The sequence below is a fragment of the Artibeus jamaicensis genome, unplaced genomic scaffold, assembly GCF_021234435.1.
Source record: "Artibeus jamaicensis isolate MK-2021 breed Jamaican fruit bat unplaced genomic scaffold, CSHL_Jam_final contig_464, whole genome shotgun sequence".
NCBI classification, from domain to species: domain Eukaryota; kingdom Metazoa; phylum Chordata; class Mammalia; order Chiroptera; family Phyllostomidae; genus Artibeus; species Artibeus jamaicensis.
Window position 1 is genome coordinate 7,699,554 of NW_026521842.1, and position 19,218 is coordinate 7,718,771.

Here is a 19,218-nt window from a genome sequence, read left to right on the forward strand (position 1 = left end):
TCTTGGAATGTCCTCCGCTGCTTGCGGTGACTGGTCAGTGAAGAAAGGGCACAACCAGGTCTAGTCCCCACACTGCCCTGTTTTCTGAGGTCTCAGAAGGGTCATTTGTCCGGTGACCAGGCCAAACTGGGGGCTCAATTGTATCAGCTACTGAGGATACTAGTTCAAGTGAATAAAGCATTTACAAAACAAAAATAAAAACTGTGAGAGGGCGCATGGCATGTGTTTTTAGCGCATATGCACACACACACTGTCCCCGTTTTCTTCCGTGTTCGGTCGAAGTTGCCCGTTAAGTCACCTGGAGCTGGTGCCGCCTCAGGGCCGGATCTCTGGCTGCTATTTCTACTTCCGCTTCGGCTTCTTTCATTGTAATTGGATTAGTCAGATTTCCAGTGATTCTTGATATTTAGTCATTTTTCACTTTAATAGAATGCCTTTTGTCTAAGCTAGTCTTTTCCTTTCTTTTTAAATCTACTCTATAGTTACAAAAACTCACTTTTTAAAAAAACTCCTGATATGGTTCTTTGTTCTTTTTAAAATTTTTTCATTAGCTTTTTTTTTTAAAGAAACGTTTTGTAAATTATATTAATTTTAGTTCTCTGCTTCATGAATTTCTTTTATAATAAAATTTTCTTTTTTTAGTTTTGAGGGTTTTTTCTTCGCTTCTAAGTTAAGCGAGCTTTCCTTGCTTCAGGTCATTTATTTTAACCTTTTATTGTTTTTATAATAAATGTACTTAAAACTCCTGTTTTTTTATGAGCAAAAGTTGTATTCTGTGTCTTTAACCTAAAAAGTATTTTAGAAATAGGTTTTAAAATTTTCAAGTGCAAGCACTTCAGGGGGACATCTTTTTGTCTGCAACTTCCTTGTGGCGGTGAATTTAGATTTGTATGAGGGCATTTAAAATAGTCCTGCCCCCAGCCTCAGCCCTGTGGCTCGGTGGATAGCCAATACTTGTCAAGGTGCTGTGCCCGAACCAAAAGTCAGTGTGTGTTAGTAGGACCTTATGTGTGCATTTGACCAAAGCTGTGACATATTAGAGTCTCTATGTCCTTACGATACATTAACCTAAAAGCAAAAGGCAAGACTGAGAGGTTACAAGCATTTATTTGTGATTTTTTTTTTAAAGTAGTTACTTGAGAAGTACTGACTCAGGCAGAAAGAAACTCAAAGAGCGTTCCCATCAGGAGACAAAGGCAAGAAGGATTTATGAGAAACAAAGGGGAACAGCCACATCAAGAAGGAAGGCATTTTTCTGTAAGCTGACATAATGTTCATTCTAAACAATGTTTTCAATTTTCAGTCGGGCAACCATCAGTCCAGTAGTCACAGTATTTCTTCCTTGTTACCTTTGCAAACTGTTCTCTGGGATGCAACAAGAGACCCAATCCAAAGGTTATTCCCCAGGTGTTAACATTCCAAAGGTTTGAGACATATGATGCCCGCCAGGCAGTTCCTCTGGGATGGCAGCTCCCACTCTGTTTTAAGGTGGCTCCACTCATCTTTTTTTTTACATTTCTGCCTCCTTAAACTATGGTTTTCTGAGAGACAGCTCTTGATCTCTGACTGTAATTGTGAACTTGTGGATTTCCTTCCCTAATATTTTAAAAACTTTGCTGCGAGAAGCACAAACATTTGTGTCTGTTACAGTTTGTTGGTGCAAAGTCCTTTGTCATTGACATAAAATATTGCCTTTCTTAGTGGTACCTTCCTTGCATTGTGTTTTTGTCTGATGTTAACAATGCTACACCAGCTTTATATTTATTAGAATTTACCTGGTACATCTTTTTTTATAGCTTTATTTTTCCTTCCTCCCCCCCTTTTTTAAAACAAAATTGAAAAAAATAGGAAAGTAAAGATAAAAATGTAACAGCATTTTCTCACTACCCAGAATTGCTAGACATTCACACCGTGTACTATTTCTTTTAGTCTAAATCAGTCTCTCTGATTCCCCACCTTCTACCTTTGCCGCTCCTTTATTTATATTTCGTTATTTTTTATTCTTCTGTTTATGTTTCACCCAGGAAACAGAAAGCTTGAATGTGCCTCAATCCATTTTTGGTAGAGCATGCCTGCTTTTACGTTTGTGCCAGGCACAGTGGCACTCCCCATAAATATTTTTTAAAAAGACATGGAACAGAGCTCAAACTACCTTTCCTGACCTCAGTCTCATTGCCTTTACTAACCTTCTCCACTGACTCAGTCTTTACCAAGTGTTCCTTTTAGTCCATTTTATACTTTTGCCTAACTGTCACAAGAAATATTATTTTGCATGTAGTTTCCTGAAATGTGTTTAAGAGGCATCACTGGGTACGCATTGTTCTGTATCGTACTTTTCTCCAACGATTTAAGTGTATCCATGATCTCTATATGTGCCGGGTTCCACACCATTTCACTTCCTTATACTAGTTCATCTTGCAAATATCCTGTGTTTCCCTGTGCCCTTCTGATAATTTATATTGGTCCATTTTTTTCCTTTGGTACATTTGTGTGTCTAGCTTCTTTCACTCAAACTTATGCTTCTGAGATCTGTCCATGTTGTTACAAGTTGGTATAGCTCAGTCATTTGTCGTTGCTGTGTATGCTCCATTGTTAAAACGCACAGTTCACCCATTCTGCAGGACATGGACAGTAGGACTCTTTGGTTTTGCCTGTTGTGGATAACGGACTGTGGGCACTCTGGTGCATGTTGTGTTGTGTGGTGCGAATTGTGCATTCCTAGCAGGTATACAATTAGAGGTGGAATCGCTGGGTTGTAGAAGATGCATACAGTTAACTTCAGTAGTGTCAAACACCTTTACAATGCAGTTTTGTACCAATTTACACAACCAGCACGCCAGTTGCTCTATAGTCTTGTCAACAGTTGGTAGTATTATTAGGCTTTTTAGTTTTTACCACTCTAGTAAGTGTAGTGGTTATCTTGTAGTTTTAATTTGCATTTCTGTTTTGAATGAATGAGCATATTTTCATTAGCTTACAGTCATTTGGATATACTCTTGTGAGGTGTTTATTCATGAGATATGCCTAATTTTTTCTAATGGATTGCTTTTATTGATTTGGAGGGATGCAATCATATTTGATTGAGGTTCTTTGTCAGATACATTATTGCCAATATCTTCTTCTACCCTTTGGCTTGCTTGCCTTTTTACTCTGCTAGTTGTATCTTTTGATAAACACCAGCTGTGAACTTTGGTGGCAGCTAATTTAGCAATCTTCCTTTGTTTAAGCAAGTTTTCCCTACTCCAAGGTTGTGAATATCTTCTAGGAATGTTATTATTTTATCTTTTACATTTCTTACCCTCACCTGAGAATATGCTTATTGATTCTTTTCTTTTTTTAGAGAAGAGGGTAAGGGAGAGAGAGAAACATTGATGTGAGAGAGAGACTTCAATCGGTTGCCTTTTGTATGTGCCCCCAACCAGTGAGCCACACTGGCCAGGTGTCTTTTACATCTTAATCTAAAATCTCCTGGACTTGTTTTTTGTGTGTGGTGTAAGTTAGGCATCTGATTTCCTGTCCATCAGTGATGCTTAAGTATATTTTCTTAGTAGGTATAAAACTGGCAATACTGGTCAGTGTCCTGGAGCAACAACGGTCAGCTGAATCTCCACTAGACACAGTCTGTAATTCTGTGAATGAGAATCATCTGAATGACTCACAATGAAAGGCACAGAATCAGACAATGTTGACAGTTGAGAGCCTAAATACTATTGTTCCTTGAATTCATCTTTAAATCTGTTGTAACATTTTATTGGTTCCTTTGTTAATTAGTGAGTTAAACATACTTTTTGGTGTGTGTTTCTTTGATATCTTTAGAGTTATGATTTTACCCATTTAAACGTGGTCTTTTAGTAGTTCTAATTCCTTCTTTGCTTTTCACCATTTGCTGTTCACCTTCTAATGCAGGGCTTATCATAGGCTATTTTAAATTTCTGGACCAGGATGACTAATCCAGTCATTTGCAGCTGAGAGCTGAGGGTGGGACAGTCACAATAACACCACAGAATGTGGCTTCCTGCACACCGGAGATTGTTGGCAAGAAAACACGGTGACCAACAGTTCCAGCACAGCCTATCACTTCGCTCGTTGCTCCTCTAGTACCAAACATTCTTCCCATGTTTAATTCAGTGATGAATTAAACAGTGGTCATGTAATAATTTTGTAAACTTGGGTTTCTACATTACACGAGTTTTTGCTGAAAGTAAGATAGACTTGTAACCTACAGAAAAGTGTAACAGGATAGAAAAACACATTTTTTTTTAATAACTAAGAAAGTGTATCAGTCTTGGTGGCCATTAGCAGTGATCCCCCAATCTGCTGCTCCCAATCCTTAAACATGCTCCCTTACCTCAGAGATCCTCCTGGCACAACCCCTTTGCTCCTTTTTTCTTTTGGTAGTTAATAAGAAAAGCAAAGGAACAGACCCAAATCTTCCTCTTTTTCAAGCAAAAATGAATATCTACTCAGGAAAAAGTTCTTTTCATGGATATGCCTTCAAGCAACAGGGAACCCAATTAGCTTAACCTGTCAGTTGACCAAAGAGGAACTGACCACCACACTCCGGTACTGGCACGCCTGCTGAGGGGTTCAGAGTTTAAGACCAGGATGGGTGGGAAAGATGATAGAAGGGATCAGGACAGTCTGACAATCACAAATACCCACCAGCTCGAAGAATCATGGAGACAGCTTCTTCAGAACAGCGGTCTGTTGACCCTGCAAACCTACGCCACAGACCTAAAAACTGAGCAAGATTCACTCAGTAGTAAGGAAGAGTACCCCAGACTCAGCTGGAGGGAGTGGCAGGCCTTACACGTTCGCTGTGGTCAGATGATGATCGTATACCTCTTGCTGGAACTGACAGGATAGAAAAACACATTTAAAAAAAGAATTATAACTATGCCTACCTCATGGCTGAAGTATTTCTTTATTGTTTTATGTGGGAGCAATGAATGAATAGCTTCTAAAAAATAGTTCTGGACAGACTGTTGCATTCATTTAGATCAATTTTTTATTTTTAAAAATGTGATACAGCCCTTTAATTTTCACACTGACGATAGCCAACATTTGTGTGACTCATACATATTATTCTCTATGTACACAGAAGCACACACTATTTATATAAAAAATAAATTAAGCTTTAATAATGAAACACAAGTTTACAAATGCAGCTTTTTAAAGCCTAATGAAAAAGTGGAAATTTCTGAGAGACAGGAATCTGGCTCTTAAAGATAAAAATATTTTGAAAATTAAAAACCTGAGACAAATCATTGAGTATTTTTCCCATGCCAATTTTGTAATTCTGCATATGTCTTCATCTAATTAACTTTTTATTGGCTAGAATATGACTTCTAGGGTTGCCCCCCAAAAGTTAAATGTGACACAAGACGAAAGTTTAAGTCCCAGTCCTCGTAGGAGTTAAAAGCACTGCGGCCCCTTTCAGCCGTTCTTGCTCCCAATGCAGCTCACCGTCCAGTGGCCCTCGATGAGACAACGGAAACTTTATGCTCAGAAACCTCTGAAGTAAATTTTTTAACTTTTGCCTAAAAATTTTCTCATAGTGGTTGCAAAGGATAAAAGTGCCGGCATATTGCTCATACTGCATCTTTAAATAAAACTGCTACGCTCGGTTTTGAACTTGGCTGAGAGGCTCTGCACCCAGCGCTCATTGACAGACTCCATCACCCTTTCAGAAACTGCATGAAGAAAGCAATTTTTTTGTCACAGGAAGTGACATGCTTTTCCTTTTACTCCTCGAACTTGTATTTTTAATTTACTTCCCCCTCAAAATTTTAGCTTAATTATTTTTGGTCTTTTTATTGCTTAGTTGTAGATCTGTAACAAAATGTGATCTTATAAGGCTCTATGTATTTAAATATTTTCTCCTGGATTGAACTTGATCAATAAATATAGTACAAATTTCAATAAATTATTAGCCATAGTAAAATTTCATTGGCAACGTAATACTCAATGAGATGAGGAAGGTTTCCCCAGCCCAATTATTTCTCCTATCTGCAGATGAATGTTATCATTGTTAGAATGGCCATGGTGCAGCATCGATTCTACTTTCCCTTTAAATTTTCTGTGTGAAAGTGCTGATAATCCTTGTTCACATGGATAAGTACATGGGAACAGAAGGCATTTGTAATAGCAGGATAACTGAATTCTTCCAATGCTTCAGAATCACATGCTAAAATATTCAGAAATCTTGGGCGTTCCTTCAAGTTTGTTGAAAGCAAAGAATTGGGAGCCACCAGACTTGCAAAAGGATTTGCACCCTGCTGTTAAGAAGCCCTCACTGTCTAAACACCCATATTTTGAATTTCACACTGTGAGTCATGCTCTACAGCAAGACTGAAGATGCGGAAAGATATATTTTCTTTTTTGAGAGAGAAAAGGGCACTTTCTCAAGTAGATAATTAAGAAAATTTATAATAGGAAGGTGAAGATCTGAAAATTGATCCCCTAAAACTATTTGAGTCTGTGTATTCTGTGGAAACCTCTTGAAGACTGCTAGGGGTAGTAGGGCTGGCCCAGTTCAAAGACCAGTGGCCTTAGTGGCTTAAGTTTAGATTTTTGTTTAACTAGGTCACAGGACATATACAGTCGAACAACACAGGTTTCAACTGCAAAGGTCCACTTATATGGGAATTTTTCCCAATTAATTCTGTAAATGTATTTTCTCTTTCTTACAATTTCTTACCATTTTCTTTTCTCTAGCTGACTTTATTGTAAGGATACAGTATATACAACATATATAACATACAAAATGTACTAATCAACTCTGTTATTGGTAAGGCTTCTGGTCAACAATAGGCTATTAGTATTTAAATTTGGGGGGAGCAAAAAGTTACACATGGATTTTTGATTGCACAGTTGTGGGGGAGGACAGTGTCCCTAACCCCCTTGCTGGTCAAGGTTCAACTGTAAATTATTATATTATGTTGCCTGACTGCCTTCTTAATAGAGCAAGCCTCCAAATTTTCCTTGGCAAAAGGGTCCTGAGATCAAATTTGGGAAATGTGGTATTCGACACCACTCTTCACTATGCACATTACAATATCCAATTCTCATGGAAAGCAATAATTTAACTTTGTATAACCTAAATTTTCCAAACTCAAATGATCTAACCAGCTCCCCCCTCTCATTTGTCCATGTAATCACCGGTGCCTCAGTCATAACCTAAGGAAAATGATGATGGAGAAAAACAGTTTAATGCACACACAATCATGGTTTTGGTCCATCAACACCGGGGCCATATTTCAAGATGTTCTGTCCCTACTTTTGGTTTGAATGAACTGTGCTTAACCCATGACTGTTAAGCCGTAACCTCAGCCAGGTCTTTTGTAGGACTTAGGTTTTGTGGCATCCAGGCAGACTCTAGAGACAGCAATGATGTCATCTGCACCCTTCACTTTCCCCTCCTGTGTCTTTCCTGAGAGAATCCTAACACCACCAGGAATTAAATTCATGTGTTACCCTATTAAGAGAATGTGGCAACCAAAACAAATATTCTCTAATGGTGGATTTGAGTTATCAAAGCATCTAGGAGGAAGAGACAGTTTTAGGGACAGAATTCTTCCCAGCACCATTTGCACCTGTGCATACCTGTGGCTGGGTATAGATTTTACACAGTGGCAGTTGAAAGGTGCTTAACTCCTGCTTTCTTTTCTGTGCCACTGCTTCTCAATTTCTTTAGCAAAACATCCACTTTAAGCAGAAAGGGGATCCTGGCCTTACTAAACTTTTTGGCTTTAGGATGGATTGAAGTGGGAAGGTATGCATCTTTTCCTTACTCCTGAGCTGAAAACAAGGTAATGACAGCAAAATCTGGGCTCCACTGTGTAGAGGTAATAATGGAGCCAGTAGGGACATGGATGGCACAGTGGGGGTACAGTAATCAGGCTCCAGGGGCTACCTGGCCCAGGTGGCTAATGGGCCACTGGCTTACAGAGTCTGTATGTTCCTTCCCTGCAGCCTGCAGCTCAGGACCTTTTTTCATCCAGCCTTCCCTGAAAGTTGCTTTGAACACTTGCTACCATCAGGAGTAGTGTGTTCCCTGAGTTGCTGGCTGCCAAATAAAATAACCCCCAATTCAAGGAATAACTAAAACAGTGTTACAAAATGAGAGCCCCACCTCCGTCAAACTGCCATTACCTAGTCTCCTGGCTTTCTAGAAGGTAAAATACATTTCTTTTAGAAGCACGTGGATATATTCCCTAAGACCAGTAACCATGGCTTTTTGATTTCTTTAAAAATTTTTTTTTGTTTAACATTGTACCCCCCTGACCTTGGCATAGTGCCTGGCATATGGTGGTGCTCAAGAAATTTTTGTGGAATGAAAGGATAAGGTCTTGGTCAGAGAGAGCCTGATCAGTTTTCACATACTGCCCAGTATGGGCTCTCTTGAGCCCATGGTAACCAGGGGAGGGCTGAATGGGTTGCTAGGACCCAGTTCCAACCAATTAAAGCCACCAGTCTTAACTCTTGCTAGTTTGCTCCTCCCCACCACATCTTCTTTTCACAGTTACACTTTTTCTCTCTAAATTGGTCCTCAATTCACTCTAAGCTGCCGCTCTACTGACCACACCCTTGATTACTGTCCTCATCTTTAAAAAGTCTTGTGAAAGCATCACACTGTACAAATCATTATATTGTGCTCAAGATGCAGAGGAGTGTAATCTTGTCCTAGTGGGTCTGCTGCGTGGAGGTAGCTGCATCTGAGATTTTCTGTAGCTTTCTAAGGCTGAAGCCCCAACACTCAGCTTGCCGCTATGGGAAACTGAGTCATCCAGAGGAATTCCTCACTGGAGCCTAATTTGCATCACCTCATTTAATCAGTAAATTGACCTTTTGTCTGTGGGAGCTGCAGACGCAGGGCCCTGCACTGTGGTCACACAGCCAGCTCAGGAGTGGGCAGAGCAGCGGTGAGCAAGAAGCTGGCTGGGTCTCTGCTTTCTAACAGGCTTTTTAAATCAACATGGCTCCAAAATTTCCACCTCTCACTCCCAATAACTCCAGTCACAAAGCAAGTCCCAACCATTAACTAGAAATTGTCTTAATGAACAGATTCCACGGACTCTCAGGCACTGTAGCTGAGCCTGTCCAGCCAGCCAGCCGGTGGTAGTTAAGGTGCATTGAGCTGAGCCCGCTGACCTGGTGCAGGGAGGCTGGGCTCCTCTTTGCACCCTCGTGAATGCCGATGGCCTTAACTGTAGAATTGTTTGCCTTCCTGTTAAAACCCTTTTCAGAAGCTAACTTATTAGTTGCTTACACTGAGGGCTCATCACCCGTGGAAGTCAACCACCTGGGCTTTTAGAGGCCAGAGAAAGAATCCTGCTCCCTGTGCAGGTCACGCACAGAAGGTCTAACTGTTGGAGGTTTTCACTGCTTTTATTCAATGGAGTTCGGAACACAAGAGGCCAAAAACGAGGAACGTGATTTTAGGATCCCCTAGAGAGAATTATAAGTTAAGAAATTGTCCAAGATGAAAACATTGGGAGGAAATCACCCCAACTCATGCTGACTGGGTCTCCTTCAGAAAAGTCATCTTGACGGTAGACTTGGCCAGAGGAAGACGTCAGAGATTCGCGTGATCCCAGGGTCTGAATGTAGCACATTCTTCTACATGCACACACATGCTCACACACAACACCCTTACACGTACACCCAGCTTCTATGAGTAAAACTTGCTGTTGTTGACTCTCTTCTCTCTTAACCTGAAATGGAACAGATGTCACTGTCATCCCCTGGGCCAACACACAGGCCAACACACAGGCTGGGGGCTCCGTAATGTTTCCTGTCCACACATCTGCAGGTCATTCATGGCTGGATGGTGACCTCTTGGCAAGATATTTTACCTGAGTCTCAATTTCCTCTTTGGTCATTGCCACTTGCTAGGCTGAAGTAAAGATGCAGTGAGAATAATATGGGTAAGGGGTCCACACGCTATTTCCCACTGGAGGCTGCCCTGGGCATTTTGGGGGGCTAGTGCTTTGTGGAGTGGGGCTGTCCGGCACATTACCGGACACTAGGCATCCTGGCTAGGCTACCCTCATTACCAGTCTATAGCACAATCCAAAGCACCCCATGGTGGGGTGGGGGCGGATTCTGCCCTGCTTCAGAACCACTGGACTAGCCCCTTCTTGGGAATGCAACAGAGGCTCTTTAGAAGATAGTGGTCATCATTCACATTCACCATTATATTGAGTGTCCCTCTAGTGATGACAGTTCAGCTTAGGGAAAGTGCAGATACTCAAGATAGTACTAAAAAAATTTCATTTATTGAGCAAAGAGAGCTAAAGTCAAGGGTATTGGTCAAGGGAGTTCTAATGATGGTGGTGCCTTCCCAAAGCCTGGCCCCAGGTGCCCAAGGTCGCTGTGCTGAGAGGAGCAAGACCTGAGGGTCTGCAGGTGGGGAAGGGGCTGACCTACCTCCGGTTGCACTTCTCCTGGTACAGCTGGAGCTGGTTCTCGTTGACATTGAATTCTTTAATGAGGGCATCCCGGTTGGCATTGCGCAAATTCTGGTGTGTGTCATATAGAAAGAGCTGGTTGTTCAGCTCTTCTTGCCGCCTCCGCAGCTGGCGACAGGAGGAGTACAGTTCCTCTTCACTCTCCTGGAGAGTAGAGAAGAGAACTACCATGTGATGACAACGTCTTCCAAACCAGAAGGGGGTCATGCCATCTTAAGAGTGTGACTGAGGGACGCATAGGGCAGAAGGTTTACAACTGGGATTATCCCAGGAGATCCCGGGCCTACTTTTAACCAAAGATATAATTGGCCATCACTTATTGCATTGGAAGCAAGCAATCCAAAAAAGCCCTCATTCACAATCAAGGGTGGCTTCATTGTGAAACACTGAATAACAATGCATTGCCCATTGTTATTTCTTAACCACATCTGGTTTTTCACTGGTCTTCCACCTTCGGGCCCTTATCCCAACACAAAGGGTCTCAGCAGTTCTGTAAGTGAAGTGGAACCCAGCAGGTAAGGGAGAGAACAGGTTAGTATGAGGACAGAAAGGTAGTTAGGAGCCAGCAGATCATTTAAGACTTCATAAAGGGCCTTATTAAAAGGCAAAGCAACACACTACAACATGGATGAACCTTGAAAACACTACACTAAGGGGAAAAAGCCATTTCCAAAAGACCACATACCATGATTCCACTTATATGAAATGCCAAAACAGGCAAATATCAATACATAGAGACAAAATCGATTAGGGGTTGCCTGGGGTGGGGATGGAGTGAGTGGAGACAAGTAATGAGCAGGAATTTCTTTTGGGGGTGATGAAAATGTTCTAAAATTGATCATGGTGATGGCAGAATAACTGAGTGTATTAAAAACCACTGAGCTGCACACTTTAAATGAGTGAATTGCATGATATATAAATTATATCTCAATAGGGCTGTGCTTCCCTCCCCCCAAGGAGCCAAGGTAACACAGGTTATGCCCCACAGATGGGCATGTGCCTTAATTCTAGCCAGTGCTGATGTCTTGCTCCCCACCACCTCCAGGCACATGACCCAAGCCAGGCCAATTAGAAGCACCCATGCAGCTTTGGTTTGTGCTCTTGGTTAAACAATAGTTTCTGGGGGATCTGCTGAGTGATGACTGTTTCCAGTTGCCAGTGGCCCCTTTGCTGTCACATATAAAGTTGAGAATGAAGCCACAAAAGGAAAACAGAACCATTGGGGAGCATCTGGATCCAATCATGACTGAAGCAAGTCTACCTGTAAACTTTGCAGTGTCTGAGCCCAAATATTCTCTTCATTATGCTAATTAAAAAAAAACTTATCAGGGTAAGAACTTGGGTTTCAGCATAGGAGGAGGAGGAAGGCAGCAAGGGCGTGTCACCCCACTGATGTTTCTAAAAGACTGCAGACTATTACAGTGTACAGAATGGCAGCTCAGGAGGTCCAGATGCTGGCTGCTGCCACCGATGGAACAGTTTGAGTGAGAGACTCCAGTGTTACAAAAACGTGCATCAGTGCCCACAGATGAGCTGCTTCTGTCATTCATTTTTACAAAAATGGACTCGGACCATATCTTCTTGCTGTACAATTTTTCCCCCACCTTAATGCCCTAACAAACCATCATGGACAGCCCAAAGAATAACATGTCGAATCTGATTCTGGACAGTGGGGACAGTGATGGTGCAAGTAATTCTGGCCATTCGCAAAGGTGCAGAGGAGTAAAAAGACGATTTTCTCTGCACAGGGGTGGAGGTAGAGTGGCCAGTCCTTGGTGACTAATTCAGTGAATTGTAGGAGGCATGGGGAACAGTCACTAATGACTGCTTAAATGTATGCCCTTCCTCAAGGAGATCAGCTTTCCTTCCTGTTAAGAATAAAGCAAAGCAAAACAAACAGCCCATTTAAACATTAACCCTGTACTACAAATGGTCTTTTCCCCCTGCTCCCCACCTAGAAGAAAACCACTTTTGTTGCTTTCATATATGTAATGGCCATTGGTTATTCAGGTCAAGTTCAAAGTCTACCTTTTCTACTAATGCTTTTATAATTAAAGACCTTTATCTCCTTTTCTAAATCCTAAAGCTTTTTATATCATGTTATATAATTTAGTCCTTAGTATTCCACATATGTAAAATCATATAACATTCAGAAAAGTAAACATTTACAGCAGGGCCTTGAATAATGTTTCTTTCGACGTCCTTTCATTATAACGCTGAGAAAAAATTGATTCCGGCCAGGGCCTCGGTCTGTGGAGTCTGCACGCCCTCCCCATGTCTGGGGGTGTTTTCTCCAGACACTCTGCTTTCCTCCCCTGTCCCAAAGACGCAGGTAAGACAGGCGGGCGTATCTGCACTGCCCATCTTAGTGAGTGTGGTGAGCATGTGGTGAGCGTGTGAGTGCGCCCTGTGCTGGAAAGGCGCCCTGTGCAGACAGGCTCAGGCCACCTGCCTCCCTGAAGTGGAATAAACAGGCTGGAGAAGAATTATATTACTTGTTTTTATTAATTTTTCTTAAATGTATGTCTAGCTCACATTGACTGCAATGTTCAACATTAGAAGTGTTTCGGGCCATTATTTCGAAGTTTGCTGATGTTTCTATGACCAGAAATATGCTATAGGAACTTAACTCTTATTTATATCAATTAGCCTATGATGAAATTGGTCTTGTTATACGTCGTTTTAATGTTGCAGTTTCCAAGAACCTACTGATGTTAAGCGAGGACTTACGGTATACAGTTTAATAACTGTAAAGCGAACAGCTATAACGCCACCACCAAGTCCAGACATAGAGCACCGTCCACTCTAAGCACCCCTCCCAATCAAGACTCCCTCCATAACTCTTAGAATTTGGAGAGAGTTACTACCTGTTTCTCTGTGAGTCCAAGTTTTCACACAAACATTTAGTTTGTTTTTCTTTTCTAAGTCTTTCATTGTTTCTGATTTCTAATATATTTTACTGATTTTTTTGCTCACCATGCTTCTTGCATTGTATTCCCTGTTGCTTAAGAGTATTTTGGTAGTCCTTTTACAAAGGTTTATTAGCACTAAATTGTCTTCCTTTGTATGTCTGAAAATACCTTCCTTTTGCCCTCACTCTTGAATGACTGTTATCAGGATACAGAATGTCTACATTGACAGCTTGTTTCTTAACCAATTTTTTTAAAGATTTTATTTATTTATCTTTAGAGGGGAAGGGAAGGAGAGAGGGAGAGAAATATCAGTGTATGGTTGCCTCTCATGCATCCCCTGCTGGGCACTAGCCTACAACCCAGGCATGTTCCCTGACTGGGAATCAAACCGCGGTGGTTTGGTTTGCAAGCCAGTGCTCAATGCACTGAGCTACACCAGCCAGGGCCTGTTTCTTAATCAATTTTGAAGGTGCCCCTTAGTCTTTAGGTTGCTGCTGTAGGTAGGACTGTTAGTGCCCTGGTCAATCCTCTGGAGGCAATCCTCTTCTTGCTCTCTTTTACAATTTTGTTTCTCCTGGTTCTGCCCAGTCAGTGGAACATGACGTGTCTGTACACAGACCTACACTGTTGTGTGCTGCTGGGTTCATAGTCGGAACGCGTGTGTCTCTTCAGTGCTGGAAAACCCTCAGTCATCACCATCTCGAATATTTTATGTTGAAGTTTCTCATCCTACCATCCTCTTTTTAACTCTTATTTTTCATATTCATAGCTTGTCTTGCTGAGTTCAAAGCTAATTTCTGTAATATAATCTTCAGATTTACTAATTCTTCCTTAACTGCATCCTTCCTGGAATTTCCCACTTACTAAGCTTTAAAGCAATACTTTTTATTTAATTGATTTTTTTTGGGGGGGGGGAGATGGAGCAAGAGAAACATCTATTTGTTGTTGTGCTTATTCATGCATTCATTTGTTGCTCCTTGTATGTGCCCTGACCAGAGACTGAACCTACAACCCTGGCACATTGGGACGATGCTCTGAGCACCCAGCCAGGGCAGCAATTTTTTCATAATTTTTCAAATTGTATTTCCAGGATTCTTAATTGGTCCTTTCATGCCTATGTGTTCTTGATTAATAGTAAGAAGGGTTGTTCTTTTAAAATACTACTTATTGGGTTTGCTCTGGAAAAAAAAATTTACTTCAAAGTCATTTGCAGATTCCCTGGAGTGAATTCTCTTGTTTTTACATTTGTTAGCTATTGGCATTATTTCCCTTGAGTGCCTTAAAAAAAAAAGTTAATGCTCAAGCTCATCTTGGTTGGAAAGAATGAGTCCTGCCTTGAATCTGTATGTTGGTATCTGGTTTTCTGAATGTTGTAAATGGGGGAGTGACCCCAAGGGCAGAATCAATGAAGTGTTAGGGTGATGGCTGGGGGCTCTGAGCTCTCAGGAATAGTACAGGCTGCAGGACTGTGCCCACTTTTATCCCAATCCCTCAAACAAGCAGCTGACCATGGCCCGAGGCCTGCGCACTCACCAAATCTTTTTTTCTGGAGGGTGTCTTGGGAAAGTGAAGCCCACCTTGTCCTGAACTGCCTGTGAACACAGCCTTCAGTGCCTACTGCATTACTTGCAAAAGTGAATTAAGTATCCAAACACAGGAGTTATAAAATCAATAGAAGTTTAAGGAAGGCAGACTGAATCCATAAAGGTAAACATGAAAATGGCTGAATCAGAAAACCAAAATATTCAATATAGAAATATAAAATAAATGCAAGAACTGGGTTCTGTGGGAAAAACACAAACAGAACCAAATGAAGTAGATAATCCATTATCTAAGCTAGAAATGTGTGAAAGCCCAAATAAGACATCAGCATAGATATACAAGTACAGATAAAAGAAATGGAAGAACCTGTGAAATAAATAAAAACCAAGATGATAACAGAAGGAATGAATACATGTGTTCATATTTACTTATTATAAGGCTCTTGCTCCAACATATATAATAGAAATAGACATCTATATTTCCTATTATAGAAAATTATCCCTTAAGAGAAAATAATTGAAATAACCAATTTTATTCCAGAAGAAAATGAGAAAGTTTTATAGTCAAGCCCAGGAACTTTCATAAATGATGTCTTTAACATCTGTTAACATGTAGGTGGGAGTGAACTCCAGTTCTATTAAAAATGTGCCACAGCCCTGAGAAAGAAGGAAGGTCTGTTTCCAAGTCATTTTAATGAAGCCAGTGTAACAAAGCCTGACCAAAACCACAGACTGAATGCTCAGTGAAAACCAGTGCAAAAATCCTAAATAAAATATTAATGAATACATCATGGAAGCACTTTAAACAATACCACCTATTCCCGCTAAGGAATTCTCTTTTTCTGCTCTCTTAAAATGACTGTTTCACACCTCGGGCTCTACTCAAACCTCCCCGGTCTCAGCTAATGGCTTTGCTTCCTGTTTCACGTATGACACGGAAGGAATGACATGGGAAATCTGCCCCTGTACTGCTGCCTTCTTTCCCGCTGGCTTCAGGGTCCCATCTCCTCTGTCCTACTCAGTTCTTCCCATGCATATTCCTTCTCCCTCCTGTTATCACTGTTGCCCTTCTCTATGGACTCCAGAGAGTTCATATCCCCTCCAGCAGCGCAGACACACCTTTAAAAAGCTCTCCCTCCACCCCACACCCCCCTCCACCAACTGACCCATCTCTCTTCTCACCTTCACGGCAAAGGTTTGTGAAAAACTCGTATGCTCCCCATCAATGTATCATCCACTACCACTTACATCCTCAAGTTCAATTTCAGCTCGTATTACTTATGTGTGTGCACAGAGTTGAAAGGGTCAAGAAGTACTATAGGGATTTCCTGGCTGGTGTAGTTCAGTGGATTGAGCAAGGGCCTGCGAACCAAAGCATCGCAGTTTGATTCCCAGTCAGGGCACATGCCTGGGTTGCAAGCCAGTTCCCAGCAGGGGACGCATGAGAGGCAACCATACATTGATATCTCTTTCCCTCTCTCCTTCCCTTCCCCTTTAAAGATAAATAAAATCTAAAAAATAAATAAATAAAATTATTTGTTTAAAAAGAAGTACTATAGGGATTATTCCCCCAAACCAGCTGTCTCCTTTTTCACCATCCCCCACCCCTCATGTCCCCTGCTCCCCCAAATCACTAGTTGTTTCTTTGATCATTGACAGTTCTTTAAAAATGCTTATACTGCATGCTCTTGGTTTTTCGGTTTTTAGGTATTATCTTCAGAGAAATATTTGGCTGTTTTCCCCATATGCTCTCTTATCCTCCCCCATGGAGATATGCCTAATTTGGGTTGTATCAGTTTATGTTTATATTGTGATTTTAGAGTTATCCCCACTTGCATCTCCTGTAACCCTTTGTTTTAAATGGGTGTGTATAGATATTTTTAAATTTAAGACCCTTGAATTCTTAGAGAACATCATTGATAATAAATTGCACCTGGCCTGTGACAAAATCTTCATAAAGTTCTCTAGCTTTAGGTTGTTCAGTTTCTGTCTCTCCTCCTCCCTTCCCCGATGCTTTATTTGTTTAATTATTTTATGATGAAATTTTAAGACTCACATAAAAGTTGCAATAGAATGTAGTAAGCTCTCATATTCCCTACACACCCAAGATTCCCCAGGGTTAAATTAACATCCCGCACAGTAAGAGTACAATCATCAAAATGAAGAAACTGACGCTGGCACAGTACTGTTAACTACAGGTTTTATTTGGTTTTCTACTGATGTCCTTTTTCTGGTCCAATATCCAGTCCAACATCCCGCATTGCATTTGGTTCCTGTGTCTCCTTGGAGTCCTCCAACCTGCGGCATTTTCTCAGTCTCATCTTTCGTGACCTTGCCACTTGTGAAGAGTACTGGTGGGTAATTTTGCACACTATCCCACAAAGTGACGTACTCCTCTCAGAAGGTGTCTTCTCATTGGTGGTAACACCGATCATTTGGTTAAGATGGTGTGTGCTGGGTTCATCCAGTATCGGGCTGCTATTCTTCTCTTTCCAATTAATGAATTTCTTGAAGGTAGACTATACAAATATCCTGTTTCTCCTCAGACTTTCACTCACTTTAGCATCCATTGGCATATCTCACCTGTAGCAATCACTTACTGTGATGTTCCAACAGCCATTTTCTAGTTCTCACATTCGTTTTACATTTAATTGGAATTCTTCTATAAGAAAGAGCTCTCTCTTCTCTCTCATTTAATTATTAAATATTCACATGTCCATGAGTGAATAGTTTTATTCTATATATTATAACCCAATATCATTACTTTGTTGCTCAAACTGTTCCAACTTTGGCCACTGGGAGCCCTTTTGGGGTGGTTCTTATACCCGACGACATGTCCCCCATCCTTTTTTCAGCACTTCTTTACTTACTGGAACTGCTGAACAGTCCAGGCTCATTTTACATTTCATCTGTCCCAACTCTGGAATCAACCACTTGTTTAAAGAGCTCTGATTACCTTGATTGGAGAATGATTATTTAGAAAGCTAAAACCAGGGTGCTTAGGTGTGCTCATGGCTACTGGGGTGTCACTGGTTCTGGGCCCTCTCAGCAGACACAGCCAGAGTGTGTGTGTGTGTGTATGTCTGCACAGTAACTGATGCAAACACATTTATTTCTGTACCTACCTATCTGTGGGCCTCTCCCCAAATTTTTAAAAGTGAATTTATGCAATACCCGATTCCAATCAAACATTAACGTTGGATGGGCTGATATATATTTCTACTTGTTCAGCTGTTGCTCTATACGCCCTGTACCTTTCTTATTTAAATTTCTCCTAATGTGTTGGTGTAATTTTTATTAATATCATGAATGGGATTTTTCATCTGTCCCTTCTTCCCACCCTGTATCCTCTAGAATAAAGTGGTTAGACTTAATAAATACTAAACAAAAATCCGTCTCCTTAAAATTATAGCCTCTGTTTTTGTAAATATATAACCATAATTTGTGAATAGGGAGTTTTACCTCCTCACCACAATTTACACTGATTATTGCATTTAACTTGATACATTTGTGGCATCTGGTAGTTTATGCTTTTTCTCACTAAATGTGTTGCTAATCATGCCATGTTAAACCATCCTTGCATTATCACAATAAACAATTTAGTTGTAATATATTGTTCTTCTACTAAATAGCTGGAAATTACTTGCTAATTTTTTTTGGAATCTTAACATCTGTATTCATAAATGACATCAATCCATGACGCCATTTATGAATGCAATACAAGGGGGAAGAAGAGATGGTATACTATCTTTCTCCAATGTTTATGAAAGTTATATAGCTTCAAGACATTAATTGGAACATTTCCATTTTTCTACTGATGTCAATGCATTAAACTTGGAATTATGTTCTTTGTATCCAGGCAGAACACAGCCATAAAACCATCTAGACTTGACACCTGTTTCATCTCATAGGTGTTTTATGACCCTTCGAGTCTTTCCTATAGGATTTTGTACATTTCGTGCTGCTTCTTGAAACAACTTTAGCCCATTTACATGTTTCAAGGCAGTGACCCATTTGCCCACATATTTCAAATTTATTTATATCTTCTCATTATTTGGAGGTTCAGTCCTCTTTTCCATATTTACTCCTGCATGTTTTTGCTCTTACCTTATTCCCTCATTAAGCAGGAAAAGAGTTTATGTAATTGGTCTTTTCAATGAATCAGCATTTGTTTTCTCTTCTATCATCTTTGTTTTGTGTTTTATCCAGTTGACCTTTCAACTCCATTTAGTTTGAGTACTTACAAAATTTTTAAGATGAATGCTAATAGAATAAAAACAAAGACACTAAAAT

General features: G+C 40.6%; 1 protein-coding gene across 1 annotated transcript in view; it reads right to left on the minus strand.

Moving 5' to 3' along the window:
• Nucleotides 1-4,990: 4,990 nt before the first annotated feature.
• PLCG2 (phospholipase C gamma 2) overlaps nucleotides 4,991-19,218 on the minus strand; it is a 149,127-nt gene continuing 134,899 nt past the window's right edge. Inside the window, exons 32-33 of the mRNA XM_037142454.2 lie at nucleotides 10,432-10,616; nucleotides 4,991-9,716 (exon numbers count right to left, since the gene is read on the minus strand). Coding sequence (XP_036998349.2) covers nucleotides 9,674-9,716; nucleotides 10,432-10,616 — 228 coding nt within the window. The 3' untranslated portion in view covers nucleotides 4,991-9,673. The remainder of the gene's footprint in view (nucleotides 9,717-10,431; nucleotides 10,617-19,218) is intronic.